The sequence below is a fragment of the Phaethon aethereus genome (assembly GCF_964289735.1).
Source record: "Phaethon aethereus genome assembly, chromosome: 1".
NCBI lineage: Eukaryota > Metazoa > Chordata > Aves > Phaethontiformes > Phaethontidae > Phaethon > Phaethon aethereus.
In genome coordinates, this window is record NC_138575.1 from 107,818,714 (window position 1) to 107,835,533 (window position 16,820).

At 40.4% G+C, this 16,820-nt stretch overlaps 1 protein-coding gene across 1 annotated transcript in view; it reads left to right on the forward strand.

Annotated features, from left to right (window-relative positions):
• The window catches only part of ROBO1 (roundabout guidance receptor 1), a gene marked incomplete at both ends in the record, with an annotated part of 532,959 nt that overhangs the window by 152,355 nt on the left and 363,784 nt on the right, over positions 1-16,820 (forward strand). Inside the window, one exon of the mRNA XM_082008056.1 lies at positions 344-427. Coding sequence (XP_081864182.1) covers positions 344-427 — 84 coding nt within the window. The remainder of the gene's footprint in view (positions 1-343; positions 428-16,820) is intronic.

Sequence of the window (16,820 nt, forward strand, 5' to 3'; positions counted from 1 at the left end):
ATGCTAGCATTCAGCTCCCCTGCCTGCCCGTCCCCATATGCTCACCACAGCCTGTGCTGGCTGGTTGGCAGGGTGGCCACTGCGCCCGGCGGGCTGCGGAGCCAGACTTGGCTGGGCAGAGAAGGGCAGCGGGCAGCGTTTCGGGGACCCTGGGCAATGCTCCCAGCCGCCTTTCGCTGGGCACCACCGCGCAGGCAGGGAAAGGAGGGAGCGTGCCCCGCGCTGGCACTGTGGCTTTTGCTGTCATGTGGGGATTTAATTGTGTCTGGACGTGTTGTGATCGAAATGGCAACTGCTGTTACTCCTGTGACCCCATCAGCAGCTCTGGTGTTGTTTCCGACAGACTCCGACGACCTAGAGAGGGGGAACGACAGCGGGACACCACTCCCCACCTCTGATAACGGTGACAATTCGCTGGGCTACACAGGTAGAGTGCATCTTTCCAAAATATTCCTGACTGCCTACTTCTGATACTTTCCACCTACATCTGCCATTACAACCTCTAGAGGGTTTTTTAATCATCTTTGCTAGCTGGCTCTCTTTCACCATCACCCTAGAAGTTTAACATTGTTAGTACTGTTGGGAAATATTATTGTGCCTTTTAACTCACCAAGATGACTGTCTTTTTGTGTGTGTTACTACATTTCAGTTATTTTCATGTTTAAAGTATTTTTCTATTGTCAAAACAACGTACCCGTTATTTTGCTTTGAACTGTGTATATTAGTGCATGAGGCGATATAGCATCTCAGATAAATTTTTCCAAAGACCAAAGGAAAGGATTTTTCCATATGTTTATTTTGTTTTGTTTTTTCTTTGTTTCTGTTACAAACAAAAGTAAAATATATTGCAGCAGGGAAAAAAAAAATCCAAATGAAACTGCAGTGTGAATGGAGGAGAATCTGTTTCGTTGCCTTCTGCTTTGCATAAACTAGAGAAATGTATCTCTAGGCCAAATAAGAAAAGCCACAGATAAGCAGCACCATACGGAGTGTTGCAGCAGTGATCGCTGAGGGACCCAATTCTGTAACTCCTCTTCACACTGAAACGATACCCAGCTCCAGGAGTCCCGCTGCTGACCACAGCCCGGCCTCAGCTACGGAGCCCCTGAGCCCAGGGTTTTCATGAACCGGTGGTCCAGTACAGCGGCAGATTCTAGATCTAACTAACTTTTAGGTTGCGACGGTAAGTATTAGTTCTTCCGGTGATAGCAACTTTTGGAAAGGGAAGGAGGGAGGATGAGTTGGACGTTTAATCGGAAGGTGTTCTCCAGATACTTTATTGGTGGGTTACTAGTGCTGCTACTGCTCACACAGTGTGAAAATGCATGTAGTCAAGTTATTAACCAAAGTGTGTGAACTGGATATCCATAACTAAGACAGTCTTACAGGATACAAGAAAAGGATAGGCAGGTATAAGAGAGAGGGAGTAATTTCTTGTCCATTCATAAACTTTTGGTCTGTTATACACCACTTACAATGGTTACGGCTTTCATTGCCTACCCCTTGCAATCATCCCTGCATGTGGTTTAAAACCATGACACATAGTTTTATTCCAGTTTAAAATACTTTTTTTTTTTCTAAAAAGGTAAAGAAACAAAGCAGTACAAATTTCCCCTCAGTCAAGAAGATCAATGCCTTCTTAGAAAAACACAGCATGAACCCTGCTGCGTGTGGACTATCTAGACTTTTCTATCTTCTGAATATTCCTATTAATCTTTTTCTAATTTCCCCCGCCCCGAGTTTGGCACATCTGCACTCCCTGATGCATATAGTGTCTTCATATGGACAAAATGAAAATTAATATAGCTTAAAGACTACTTTTTTTAACTTACTGCAAGTCAGATTTTTGCTTTCAGAAAACAGGGCTGGGAATGGTGATCCCTGGGTCTCATGTTTAAATCGCCACTAATTTACTTGGGACCATCAGTCAGACTCTATTACTAATAAGGTTGCTCAGTGTTGCCTAGAGAAGAGCAGCCGCCCCCCTCCAGCCCCCTTGCCCTCCCTGACTTGGGGCTGGTGCCCAGCAGGCAGATTCCCTCATCCAGCAGCCTCCAGCCTCGCGTCTGGCCACGTAGGCGGGAGAGGGGCCCCTCCACAAGCCCCCTTAGCCACGAGAGTGGCGGGGGTGCGAATTCAGGAGGAGACGCCATCGCCTCTTCCCACCGGCGCGTTTCGGAGAGGGGCCGGAGGCTTGGCGCGGGGCGCGCCACGGCGAGCGTGCCGGGGGGGCGATGGCAGGCAGAGGCTGCAGGGCCTGCAGGCCGCGCTGCCTGGGGGCTTGGTCCCCTCCCGGCCGGGCAGTGTCGAGGGCGTATGAGGTGGTGTTTAAGAGCGTAGCTCCCCTCTGAGCGTGGGCACATGGGACGACGTCCCGAGCAGAGCACAAGCCCTCCTGTGCATGCCCGCCCGCCAGCGTCCCTCGCCCGTGCCAAGGCGCGCCTGGGCGCCACGTCCCAGGCCAGGCCTCCGCGGGGGGATGCAGCGTGTTTCTCTGTCACTCATGGGGTCACCCGGGGAGACGGGCGACACCAAACCCCGGTCTAGTAGCTCCCCAGAGGCTCTGGATCTTAACTCCAGGCTGGATTTGAATAGGCATTTTCCAAGCAAGCACGAAGGTCAGGATCAAGTTAGGAGCAAACACAAGCTGAACAAAGATACAAACCGAGAGGATGGCTGGCTTTCTTTAATTGGAGTTTTTGTGGCTCTGTTTGAATAAGCACTGGATGAAGGAAAGACCAAGTTTTTCACGTTTAAAAATTTAATGATCCAGTATTTTTTTTTCTTCGCTGTGTAATAACAATCGGTGGCACTATGTGTGTATACCTTGGGTTACACGGAAAAGCCTTGAGGTATTTATTAAAATTAGTCCAACAGTTACGTAGCAATCGGTAAGGATTTTAAAAAATAACATTAACTGTAATAAAATCTTACAGGTAGAGTTACATTTTTTCCCAATTTATGGGCCCATTTATGTGGGCCTAATATGGAGTTCTTGGATTTTATGGAAGTATTCTCAGATCATTTTTTGTTCTCTCTTACCTGTAGAATTCCATTCTCCAAAAGGAAAACCATTCCGGAAGCTTGTTTGTACTGAAAATTCTCTGACCCATTCCTAACATGTCTGGACCTGTGAGGAAAAAAAAGCAGCAGTTTATTTTTGAACCTTATTTTTATCTTCAGGTGGTGTCTGAATGGACAAAATCCAAACAAGCTGATAACTGCTGTCACACAGCAGCATCATAATTTTTACTCATGCTAAGAGCAGTGATAGATCTGCAGGGCACATCTTCCTTCCAGTTCCATATAAGTTTAGCTGTAAGGTAAATAAGCAAAGCATTCACTAGTATGGGAAGTTGCAGGGTTAAAGATTATAATGTTTTCCTACATATTTTTCTTTCCATATATGCTTTTCAGGATTAATACATGCAGCTGTTTCATACTGTTCTTAAGTGGAGGTACATGACTCCTAGAGAGTGTTTCAGTGTGTTCTCCTAAAGCCTGCTTTAAATTAGGAGATTTTTGGCTATCCCATTAGGTTCTTTTGTCTCCACTGTGGATGTGAGCACTTGCCTTGAGAAGTAACCTCATACCAACCAGGAAAGACATCGGTTTCAGGGGGGAGAGACAAGTTGCTAACCCAAGCTGTTTCAGATAAAGATTGAAGTTGTTGATAAATTTCAAGACCGTTATTATGGGAAAATGATGAACTTGTATTTGACTTTTCATGACTCTTGGTATGTTACCGGACCAAATTCTAGATTTTTTTAATCTCCCTAATCAATATAGTAATGTGGTATCCAACAGATTGTTGCACTTTTTATAGGTCAGGTTTTCATTATCAAAATAATTATTATTTGTTATTAATTGTAGACCCAAATGGAGAGGCTGTATACACAACTATATTAAAGATGATCACTTTTGGGAAGTATTTGTAGTGTAAATAAATATTTGAATAAATAACAAAGAAAGAAAGGAAGTTAAGTCGCTGAGGATTGTTCCATATGCATGACACAGTTGTTAGACTGAAGAAGCTTATAGGAAGGTTTTCTCTTGCATGTTTGATATGAGAGAAAGGCTAAGAACAAGAGACATCTAAAAGTTGATGTGACCACATAGGTAGCACATTAAAGATGCTAGACATATGTGGATTGATTCAGCAAAGGTTTTAGGGTTAAAAAAAACCAGGAACTTTTAAATGTAACTCAGCCAGTTTAAAGAAATGAGCCAGGAAGATTATCTTGTCTACATCTTCACAAAAGACCAATTCTAGTCTGTCAAGGCCAGATTGGAAAATAATTGTATAGTTAAGATGTGTAATAGTAAAAATCCAAATTACTATTTTAACTATGTGCATAAAGAACAGGCCAGATCACAGTGACATTCAATAGGATAAAAGCATATGATTTAGATACTTTGTGTTGTATTTAATTTGCCCTAAGGAAGACATCCAAAGTGGTTTTCTGAAATGCCCTATAACTATGCCTGTTTCTCTTTCTACAGACTTTAAGGGAACTTTAGGTGACTAGCAGTGATGTAGTTCTCTTAAAAACGATGGCAAGTAATCCTACCTTTCCACCAGTTTGGATCTAGGTTCTGAAAGGAGAAGCAGGTGATAGGAGTGCGCACCAGAAAATATAATGAAGTCTTTCCTGATCACCAAAGGAAGGCAGGGGAATGGAAGGTTCAAGCAGGAATTCAGTTCTTTGTCAAGTTTAGGCTGTAGAGATGTCAGACAAAGACTATTGTTTGGACAGTTATTTTAGAGTGGAAAGAAACCCTTAAGTTGCCCATCGTTATTATTTTCGTTAAAGTCCTGGAGATAAGTACAAACAGAAAAGGAAGGGAAGCAAGGAAAAAGACCTAGGAGAGTTCCCACTGTATATCAGATGAGAAATATGGAAAATCATCCAAAGAAGATACTGGAGGAACTCAGGAGATGGAGAATTTGGAAGCTCATAGAAGGAAGGGCCTTAAATAACATCAGGATTTTCAAGAGAAGAGCTTGTGGTTAGTGGTCAAATGGAGCAGATGATGTGCTGAATGATGTCCCCTAGTGCCCGAGGAGCTTTGAGAGCCACAAGCCTGCAGCAGGGAGCTGGGCACGAGGAAATGTGAAGAAGAGCATAGGATAAAACTGCCTTGACTAAAACTGCTAAACATATTTTGCTGTTTAATATTTACCTGTTAGAGCAGATTTTCAAGAAGAGTAAAGTAATTAATATTTCCACAACAGATTTCACATGTGGTTTGCCAGCCTGGAATAACCATTCACTCTTAGCTCACAGGCTTCCTTTTTCCTCTCCAAAATAGTGCAAGGGCAGTAAGCGTCAAGTATGAGCCTCAGTTATTTTCCACATAGTCAACGGCTGTAGAGTAATCTCTAAGATTGCATTGTGCTATGCTATTGAAGTGTGAGCATGCATTATACTCCAGGAAGTAGCACATTTCCTGTTAAATCAACTGTGACGCAAATATCGGGGATCATTTAACAGATCACAGAGTATCGCTTGTGTTATGGAGACCAGAATGACAGCTTGTTAAATTAACACTATATAGTCAAACATTTGCAGACAAGAATCACCACTCCTCATTAAGTAGATTCATGGCTTTTTAAAGGAATCTTTCCAAATAAACTTTTTTATTCATCATTTTCTCAAAAGACTCTTCCAGTATGTAAAGAAATCTTGCGGTTCCCACTTGTGACCCAAAGTTAGCCTTCAATTTTAATCATGAAATCATTGTGGTGGTGTTCTTTTGTATGACAAGGGTTCCCATCCCTTTTTCTCACATTACCTTTCTCTTTTGCTACTATCTTGTTATGTGATCAGGAGAATTGTTCCTAGTGGATCACTGCTTGTCCTATGTCAAATAAGACATTGCCCTTAGTGACCATTTTAAGAAATGAAGGGGAAATCTTCATTGCGTGGCCATTTCTGAGACACTACTATTCCACTAATTTTACATAGGTTATCCTATGTATTAGAGAGTGGTTTCAAAAGCAATAGTTCTAAAAACACATTCAAGAAAACACTTCTAAGATTTCTCTGACATCAAAGGTGGAAATCTACGGTAATACTTATCCTGTGAGAAACAGAGTATTTTTCAACCACTTCTTTTCTAACAGGTTAGTAGAGGTAGTAAATGCACATACGTGAGAGGAGAAAAAGCTATGATATGTAACAGGATAGCAAATAAGCATGTTGTAAAGAAACAGTTGCTATTTGATTTTATGTTCCTTCTAAATTATTATCTTTAGTTCAAGGCTTAGTTGGAAAGAATGAACAATATTGGGAAAAAAGGCATGAAAGAAAAGCAGAGTTTGGCTAATGAAATGCAAAATGTGGTGAATGAAGATGTAGGTTGTAGAGTTTGGATATTTTGGGTTGGGAGGAGGCTGTAATTTCAAATGTGAAGCAGGTAGGCAGTGATGGCTGAACAAAACAAAGATCTTGTTTCCATATGAGTACTCCAAGTAAGCTATCGGCATGTCTTATATGGCACTGAGTTCATCGTGTCCAACAACCTGAAGAGAAAAACACAGACTTGTTTGCACTGCAGAACCAACAGACAGCTGATAGAGCTGAATGAATCACTAGACTAGATGGCAGCAACATTAATTTAATTGCAGTTACAGAATCCTTATTCCTGGCGGTAATACACTGTAGACTTCTGCTTGGCTTTTGCATCTCAGGATATGTGCAAAGCTAGGAGTTAAGACCTTTTTCATAGTCTTCCTCTTTTTTAAAACTTGTAGATTGAGCAAGTATACTCTCAAGTCACCGGGAGAATGAACACAGAGCCCCATGATACCAATTTTACAAAGTTACTTCTTAGAGTACATCTGCACTCTAAATCCAGGAACAGATGGATACTGTTATGCTTATTAAAAAAAAAAAAAAAAAAAAGAAGAAAGACTGAAAGAAAAAAAAAAAATCCCCTGCTCTTGTCTATCAGCAATCTCTCTGTTCCCCATGTCAATCCAAACTGCCAGAAAGGTCTTTTCAGTTTTGTGATTCTCTTTGCAAGCATTCTTCTGACACAGATACTGAGGTGGTGGTTTTTTTTTTAATTTGCACTAAAATATAGATGTAAATATAACACCGATTGATAGAATTGCCTGTCAACAATAACAATGTTCGGGCAATAATAATTTATTTAAAACATATAGTAGCAATATTGGAGCACAGATACTCCCACTTATATAAATCTTGCACTGCCAGTTTTTACGAAAAAGTTTATAGAAAATCTCCTCCTCCATTTATTGTGTTATACTTCAAGGCAGAGCTTTGATTGAAACAGGAAGCAATGGTGACATCCCATGTTTCTCAACCAGTTAGTGAGTTTTCTAGTAGCAGTCAGACCAATTTAAAATGACACCACCACCTCACCTCCCCCCCCAAAAAAAGATAACACCGTGTGAAGAATTAGTCTAAAAATTACATTAGTAGCAGTATATGTCCCTATATAGCTAAGATACTAGGGACTGCTCTAAACAATCATATCTCAGGAAGGTGAATTTAAGCAAGAGAAGGTGCAGGAAAGGGCTAGTAAAATAATCAGGGAGTAGAAAGCTTATATTGACAGAAGCCTTAAAGAAAAGGGGATGCGATTAGCATTTGTTGCCTGCTTTATGTTTTTAGAGAACACAGAAAACAAAAAATTAGCTAACAGAGCACATTGCCTATACAACTTGAAGAAATCCAGTTATTGCTACATAGCCTCTCTTCAAACAGTGCTCAAAATGTATGCTTTTATAATGAGTGATTCTAAGCTTTTACTCCTATGTTACTACGTGACAAAAGAATAAGCAGGCATAAAATGGGCCCTAGTCAATTTAGGATAGAAATTTAGGATGTTTTACAGCAGCAGTCTCCAGAACAGTTTCCACACAGGAGTTTGAAATCTCCTTTCCAGAGGTTTAAATTTGTGATAGGCTATGCATGCTAGGTTTGATTCCCCAGGATGAGCATTTTAATCTTGAGTTCATGTGTTCCTAATTAATCATGAGACTAATAAAATCAAAACAAAAGGCGTTCACAGCATATTATACTTTCTCTTTTCCATTTGGACTGTCACAGACAGGAACCCCTGGAGTTGATGAGAGGCTTTCTGCTGAGGGCCTCCTAGCAAGAGTAAAGACAGAGCAAATTACCCTCAGACACTGCTGTCAGTTCAGTGAATTAAGTATGCAAAGCAATTTGTGAAGATGTTCAGAAGTGCAAATTTCTGCCAGTAGATCAAAAGAGTATGAATTATCACAGGATGAGAAAGGTAAGAGGAGATCACTCCCCGTCCTCATCAGGGTGTGTTATACAAGTTAGTCTTTTGTTTTAGCCAGGCACTTTGTTTTATTTAAAGAAGTAGGAAGTTAGTAATATACATGGTCTCATTAAATGCATAGCAGTAAAATGCACTGTATAGGTGACAACACTCACTTACTGTATCTAAAATAATGCACTTTCTTGGGTATTATAGGAAAGGAAAAATGTTGAAAGGTAATTTATTGTAATTCAGATATTTACATTCTTGGTAATTTTTCATAATAAATACTATATAGCATTGTGGATTTACAGGATAATTCAGGTTGGGGGAAACTGTTGGAGGTCTCTAGTCCAACTTCCTGCACAAGCAGGGTCAGCTACAAGGTCAGATCAGGCTGCTCAGGGCTTGATCCAGTCAGGTCTTGAAAATTTCCAAGGACAGAGCTGGCAGAGCCTTTCTGGGCAACCCGCTCCACTGCCTGCCTGTCCTCATAGGGAAAAAATGTCTCCTTATATTCAGTCAGAGCCTCTTTTGTTTTGACTTATGCCTGTTGTCTCTCACCCTGCCATGGACCACTGTGAAGAGCGTGTCTCCATCTCCTCTGTGACTTCCCTGCCGGTATAGGCAGGTGGCTGTTCAGTCCTCCTGTAGCTGCCTCTTCCCCAGGCTGAACGAGCCCTGGTCCCTCAGCCTTCCAGGCAAGTGCTCCAGCCCTGACTGTCCTAGTGACCCTCAGTTGAACTCATCCCAGTTTATCGTTGTCTTTCTTGTACTGGGAGGCCCAAAACTGGATGCAGTACTCCAGATGAGTGCTGAGTAGAGGTGGATAATCCCTTTCCCTGAACCTGTGCACTCATACAGCCCAGGATGCTGCTGGCCACCTCTGCTGCCAGGGCAGGCTGCTGGCTCATGCTCAGCTTGCTGCCAGCCCAGAGCCCCACGGCCTTCCCAGCAGAGCTGCTCCCCAGTCTGGATGGATGCAGGGGTGTCTTCCTTCCTTCCCACAGCAGGACTTTGCATTTGTCCTTGTTAAATTTCATTAGGTTCCTTTTGGCCCGTTCCTCCAGCCAGTCTGGCTCCCTCCAGCTGGCAGCCCTGCTGCTGGACATGTGGACTGGTTCTCCCAGTTTGGTTTTGCCTGGAAACGTGAGGAGCGTGCCCTCCCTCACCTCCTCCAAGCCCCTGATAAAGAGCTTAGGCAGGACAGGTCCCAGGACAGCCCTGGTGGTGCCTCTTCTTGTTACTGTCCTCCAGGTAGCCTGGCAGCCCATTAACCATTCCCTTCTGAGATGATGAATCATCATGTTTTTACTCATGCGGTGATCCATCCATCCAGACCATAATGTTCCTGCTTGCATACAGGAATATTGTGGGAGACAGTGTTGAACCCAATACATGGGAATCTAAAAAAACCCAAAGAATGTATCAAATTAGGTTTTCCCATCAAAGCTGATCTCTCCTTTTAGCACTGTTTATAATTGCAACTCTTGTCCCAGAGTCACAGCTTCATAGATCAACACTGAATAAGAAAATAAAAACCAACATCTATCGGAAGATCCAGAGTTTTTTTATCAAATCCTTCTGGAAGTACTACAAGACATTTATTTCAGTGCTTTATGTGGGTGTGTGATTCTTGTACGTTACTTATCCACAAACCCTAAAAAGTTGAACCATCACCCACAAGTGTTAAAACATTGTAGAGAGCTTTTTAGAAGGACCCACACTGATTTTCAGTGACCCTTGTTTAAGAAAGGAGACATTTTTCTGTGGTACAATTTACCAGACAATACATTATTTATAGGGTTTCTGTCTGATAATTCCTAAAAGGCAGTGAGAAATTACTACCAAAACTCACTGATGCTTTCTTTATTGCAGAAAATCCTAAAATATTTTGCACTCCTAAGTATAGGCAGAACCGTAATTTTTTTTTCCCAAACTATGAATAGTATGAAATAATCTTTTCCAAATCTGCACTAGCTTTTTTACTAGATTCTTTGCCTTTTCTTAAACTCTTCCTTTTATTCCCATCAGGTGGTTCTTGTGGGGTAATAAACTCCAGTTTCTTCATTCTCCTGTTTTCTTTCTCTTTCTCTTTTTTCCTAATTTCATGGCTAATTTCTGAATATCCAACAGGAAGACAAGGGTTGCAAACTTGGAATGGAGTAACCAGGCCACTCAAACACTCATAACTTACCCACTCAAAAACCACTGCAAAACTATTTTCTGGATTTACTTCTGTCTAATCTTTAGGAGAATAAATTTCTCTGTCTTGTTTCTGTATTAGTGCAAAGCCGTATACAAGATTTTGCTCTTTCTGTTAGGAGTCCAAGAGAAACCAAATTGCTTTTCAGTAGATTTAAACTTTTGGATAGCAAGGTATCATTTGCTTCATTTTCAGTAAGATTTTTTACTTGTATTCTGATGCATAATGAGGCCTTTCATCATTTCATATGTAGATTATTTTTCTTTAATTTTTTGCTTAAAACCAGATGGATAATATTGCAGTCTTCACATCAATGGGAAAGTCAAACTTTGACAGAAAGCACAAGAGAAAGGAAAAGGAAGGTGAAAGGATCATGAATGTACTGATCAAGTGATTACAAAGTTAGTGTTCTGGATTTCTTACAAAACCTCAAATGGCAAATGCAGCATACAAGTCTGGTGGAAGAGAAAGATGCCAGTTTCTCTGGAAGAAACTCCTGTGCATCATTCAGGTATTATATAGAGTTTAGAGACGATTTTTAATGAACAATAAGTACATCACAGGAGGCTGAAAATGGCTTAGGGGTCATTTTTTCCTTCAAATTGTAGCCATTTAATAATACATGACCGTTATCAAATGGATACAATAGGAAGAAAGTTTATTTGGACTATATACTGTAGGAATTTGTGGGAATGGTGTGAATATTGTTGCACAAAATGCACACAAATTGGTATCTGTATAATACCCATGGGATAACTGGATTTTAATGCAAAATTTATATGCATAAATAGAAACACGTCTAATTCTGGGTTTATTAAGAATTACTTTGCAAAATTATATCCATAACATAATCAAAATAATCAGCACGCAATGAGAAATTAAATAAACCCTCTCTAAAAAAAAAATTTAAAAATAGAGCTGGCATCTATATCACACTCAACATTTGATTTCCCCCTGCCTCCCCGCCACACACACACTTTGGCGTTTTTGCAAGAATATACTGAAGATTTGGAGGAAAAAAATAAAATTTTCCATAATCACAGTGTTTCCATTTCAGACAACCCCAGGTGGAAATTCTTCAAAATTCAAGATCTTGTGCGGGTATACAAGCCAGATAAACAGCATAATCATCCCAAAGGGAAGGCTTTATAATGAAGAGAAGAATTTTCAGAGGAAATGTTTGTTTAGGTAAAGGAGGTGTGCATTTTTCTTAATAAGCAAGATTACTTGTAACACATGGCTAACAGCTGGGCAGTCATAATCTAGGCTTCACTTCAGCACATCAGCATAGCGAGCCAGTTTTTACTCTTAATAAAAGAGTAGACAATATTGAGATAAACGTTCACCGAAGTTTGTAATAACAGGCGGGGATCTCATCAATGTACGTAAATACCTGAAGGGAGGGTGCAAAGAGGACAGAACCAGGCTCTTTTCAGCAGTGGCCAGTGACAGGACCAGAGGCAATGGGCACAAACTGAAACACAGGCAGTTCCCTCTGAACATCAGGAAACAATTTTTCACAGCAAGGATGACTGAGCACTGGCACAGGTTCCACAGCAAAGCTGTGGAGTCTTGATTTTTGCAGGTTTTCAAAAGCCACCTGGACATGGTCCTGGGCAACCAGCCATAGGTGGCCCTGCTTGAGCAGGGGAACTGGGCAGGATGACCTCCAGAGGCCCCTGCCAAACTCAACCAGTCTGTGATTCTGTAATGTAAGAACTTTAACAAAAAAAAAAAAAAAAAAAGAAAAAGAAAAAGCTTTGTTAATCTTAATCTGCCTAAAGCTATTTTCTTGGCCAAAACTGTTCCTTGATAAACTAGAAAAGTGTGAGGAACAGTAAGATTATTTGGCTGCCCTTAAACTCCAGAATGTTGAGGCTTTACCTTTCCAGAAAAAGACAAAAAACACCACTGAGAATAGAAGTTGTTTGATCTTTCTTCCAGGAGCACAAGCTGGAGCTGTAGAGCCCTATTGTTATTGACAGGAACATGCTTTTGCCGTGCAAATACGTTAGAATGTACTTCTATTGTTTAAGCACTTTAAGCTAATTATTTTATATATAAATTCAGTAGAAGTTAATTATAAGCTTATTCACATGTACACATGCAAGTGTGTCAGACTGGCTCGTCTCTGTGTTTCTGTGCTTGCCAACATGCTGAATATCGATCCAAACCAAGACAGGTACAAATATTATCAAGCGAGTAGGGACTCAGAGGAGAACAGAATAGAGAGGATAAGTGATACTTTTTTTAAACCCACGTGAGTCTGAATATAATAGCTAGAAGGAATATACTTGGTGAGATCTCTTTCTTAACAAGTCTATAAAAGAGTGGGTGCAGCTCATTTTAAAATCTGAATAATTAATTCTTTTGTAATACCCACATGGCATCTTTATGAGTTTTCTGCTTATTTGGTTGGAAAATGTCCTTGTATTAAGGTTAAGGTCTTTTTGTAGCCGCAGATGCTCTTAAAATCTGCTCTCCAGAAGCTAAACTGAGATAAAGAAAAAGCATTGTGACACATTTATTTTGGCAGCCTGATCAAAGCGGAAGGGCTGTATTTAGGCAGACAAGTGTATCAAAGTGATGCAGTTTGAAACGGCTGAGTTAGCATTCCGAAAACTGTGTCCCTGTGACAGGCGAGGCTCTGCAGTGGTGCTGGCAGGGTAGCGCCGCTGAGAAAGCGTTGTACATCCATCAGGGCACAGCTTGAACTGAATATAGTGAGAAATTATGATTCACTACGATCTTTTGCTGCCTGTATTAATTTCCCTCTAGCCATAACACATCTGTTCGTGGTAAGACTGATCCAATGCCCATCCAACTACAGTCCATTTACTTCGGCAAGCAATGGATCCAATAAATACTATTCATGGGAAGATTTCAAAAAATTACTAAAAACTGAGTTAAGGGCATGAGTCCAACTAGAACAACATAGGATCCTAAGTCCTCTAGCAGCTTTTGAAATGTAGTTTCCTTCTTTTCTCTACCAAGATAGTGGAGAGTACCGCCCTGCAAGGTATGGAACATTTATTAATTATATTTTTTTGCTTGCTTATTTGTTTGTCTTTTCCAGTAGGGGTAAAGGACATACTTTCAGGTCTATGTTAGAGCACTCAAGTAATAGAGGAAGTGGATTTTAAATCTGTCATTTGTCAGTATGGTTAAATTTGAAGTCTTTCTCTTGCAAGAAGTTTTTAAAATAAATAAATAAAAACCGCTTCTGAATTTGCTTTTCAGTACCTCAGAATTAGTGGGTTTTGTTTATCCTTTCACTAGATGAGTTCAATGGAAAAAAAAATTATTCTGGATTCTTGTGAAACCATCTGATTCCAACATATGCACACAGAATACTTAGTCAGGTCTGGGACTTGGATTACAATGAGCCTCTCTTGTGAAATAACCTGTAGTTTGGAATAAAGTGAACTATTCCATGTAAGTGGAATATTTTTAGATAAGTGTTACGTAGAAGTCAGTGGGTGAAGCACTGCAAATACCTAGTGGCCACTTGTCTCTTCTACTGTAATGGAACAACAGTTGAGAGCTAAGAGAGCCTAAGTGATTAGCTTGCCTTTTCCCTGCAAAAGGGCTCCTTGTAAATGATTTAGTCAGCATTTCCTGCTGAATCAGTGAGCTTGGCTTCTTAATTCCACTCCAAGCAGGCAAGGAAGAAAATAGTATGGCTAGAAGGAAAATAAGAGTCTGGGGATGAAAATGAGCTCAACTGGAACAGTTTGAATGTTTCCTGTACTTTTCTGTATTCAAGCAGAAGTCCAATTAGAGAGTGGGTTATAGGCTACTGAGAGTCATGGCATGAAACAGATTGTATGCAGTCTTCTCATTTACAGGTATTGATATGTGTTTCTTTAAAAATAACGTTGCAGATTTCTTGGTTAAAGAATTTCCTAATCAATAGGCTAGATTACTGCATAGCCTCAACTTTCATCCTGAGGCATAAAGGGACACAATCAATTTTCATATTCTCCTGTGCCCCCTTACCATGTGTACTACTCGAGTCACAGGAAAGGTCTTCTCTACGTGTCCCCATATACAGAGAGCAGAAGAGGTGGGAAAGAGTGATGAGCTGATAAAGCACTGGGGTTGTTTCCTTCTCCTACTCAAGCACCCACTAACACACATGTCTCGCCACACCAGAGGCTCTAAGCTGAGAGATTCTGTATTTTGGGGTAGAGCCCCAGAAATGCTGCAGATAAGTGCATAAGTCCTGGGCCTGTACTCCTGCTCTCAGTCGAGGGTCTTTGTCAACTGTAAGGTAATGGGGGAGGGCTGGCACACTGCAGAGCTACTCTCTTGCTCTTCCTGCTGTTGGGCTGTATGGCTCCAGCTTCTTCTGGCCTTCCCTCAAGGTCCCCACCAGCCCTCATCCTTCATTCCTCTCTTTTCCCTTCTGCACTTTTTCCGGCTGCACTCATCAAGCCCAGATTCAGAAGCAGCTCTATTGGTAGCAGACACAACAGAGCGGAGAAGAGGACATGCAGAAAATATGCTGCAGCAGATAACAGGGGTAGCTGGTCCCAGCTGGAGTAAGCGCTCCCAGATACTAGCTGCCACGGAGTCTCCACCTGTTTCCTGGGCTCTTAGGTCAGTGTTAAGAACACACTGCCCTATAACGAACAGGTTGCCCAGAGAAGCTGTGGATGCCCCATCCCTGGAAGTGTTCAAGGCCAGGCTGGATGAAGCTTTGAGCAACCTGATCTAGTCGAAGGTGTCCCTATCGATGGCAGGGTGGTTGGAACTAGATGATCTTTGAGGTCCCTTCCAACCCAAACCATTCTATGATTCTATCCATCCGACTGATAGACAAGCCACAGCTTGACCTGCATGATTTGTAAGGTTCAGTGCACGCTGCTTGAAACAAAGCCCAGAGAAACTTTTTTTTTATGTAGTCAGAGATGACTACTTCTTTAGAGTACACAAAAGCTACCAAAGCTCAAATATGTTAATAGAATGTGAGTACCTTCTATTCCTGACAGAGTTAAATAACAACTACATTTGAAAAAGCACTGACAATTGCAACTTATCATGTTCTTCCTTTGCACCATTATTAGTAATATCCAACTCTGCTCCCATTCTTATCTTCACAACTTCTTTTATTGATAAACTTCAATACTTTTTAAGCGAACCTGCAAGAGAGTTAAACAGGAAAGTAGTCTTATAAGGTACATTAAAGGCTCCCAGGGCTGCACTGATGATTGTTGATTCCGTCTGAAGAGACACCAAGGGTGTGAGTTTCCATATGAATGGTTTTTTGCCTTTTCAAGCTCTAAATAGCTTAAGGCTCACTAATTATACTGGTTCTGGGACTACCTTACCAACACTATGCATCAGAACATATTTTAGATGGTCAGCAGAGAAGAACTAGGTCAGAGACCTCTGGGGATTTAATCAAAAGGTTAGCAGACCTAGCAGCACACCTTGAGCATCAACCACTGAGGCTAATGAGACCTCATTTAAATAGTTTTTCAGAGAAGTAGAAAAGATTACCTTTTGGGAAATGAAATCTTACTCTGATATTTTTGTCGTACATCTAGTAGTAGACCCTTTCCTCTATTTTATTTTCTTTACAAATTTTCCTTTTTATTCTGGCAAGGTTATTAGATTAATAGACGTACCTAAAATATGCTGCCATTAGCACAGCAAACGCTACTTTCCTGGGACTTTAATGAAAAAAAATTCTCCACAGCTGATACTTTTTCTTTAAGATAAAATCTGTTAATCTATTATATTAATATAAGCTGCTAAATGAAAACAATAGCATACCTTATTTTCTTTTCCAAAACAATTAATTCCTTGATTAAAAGCATTCAGAGAATAATCTGAGTAAAGACTGAGTAAAGTATATTATCTGTGATGTTAAGATGATAACATTTTATACATTTCATTATCAAGGTTGTTATATGAAAGGACTAAATATAAAAATGTACATGGAACAACATTAAAGGTATTAAATTAATATAATTTATTTAAAAAGTTAACATAATTAAGAATTTATTAGTCATCATTTTAAATACCATAAACAGACCTACCACATAAATGTTCTTTAAAATAGTCTCACTGAAGCTGGTCCTTCAGTGCTTTAGCACTGAAATGTCTTTCAGCAAAACCTAAGAATGCAAAATTTTAGGCCAGGGTGCCTTCAATACTTATATAGTCTGAGAATGATTTCCTATATATTTTCTTTCTAATTTAAAGTGCCTATGTTCAACACAAATATCGACTTTATTTGTACTATAATTCAGCCTCCTCTGGCATAAGAAGGAAATGGCAGAGAAACTAAACAGTTAAATAAACAATATTCAAATAAGAATGCAAAAAAAATGCCACAGAACAA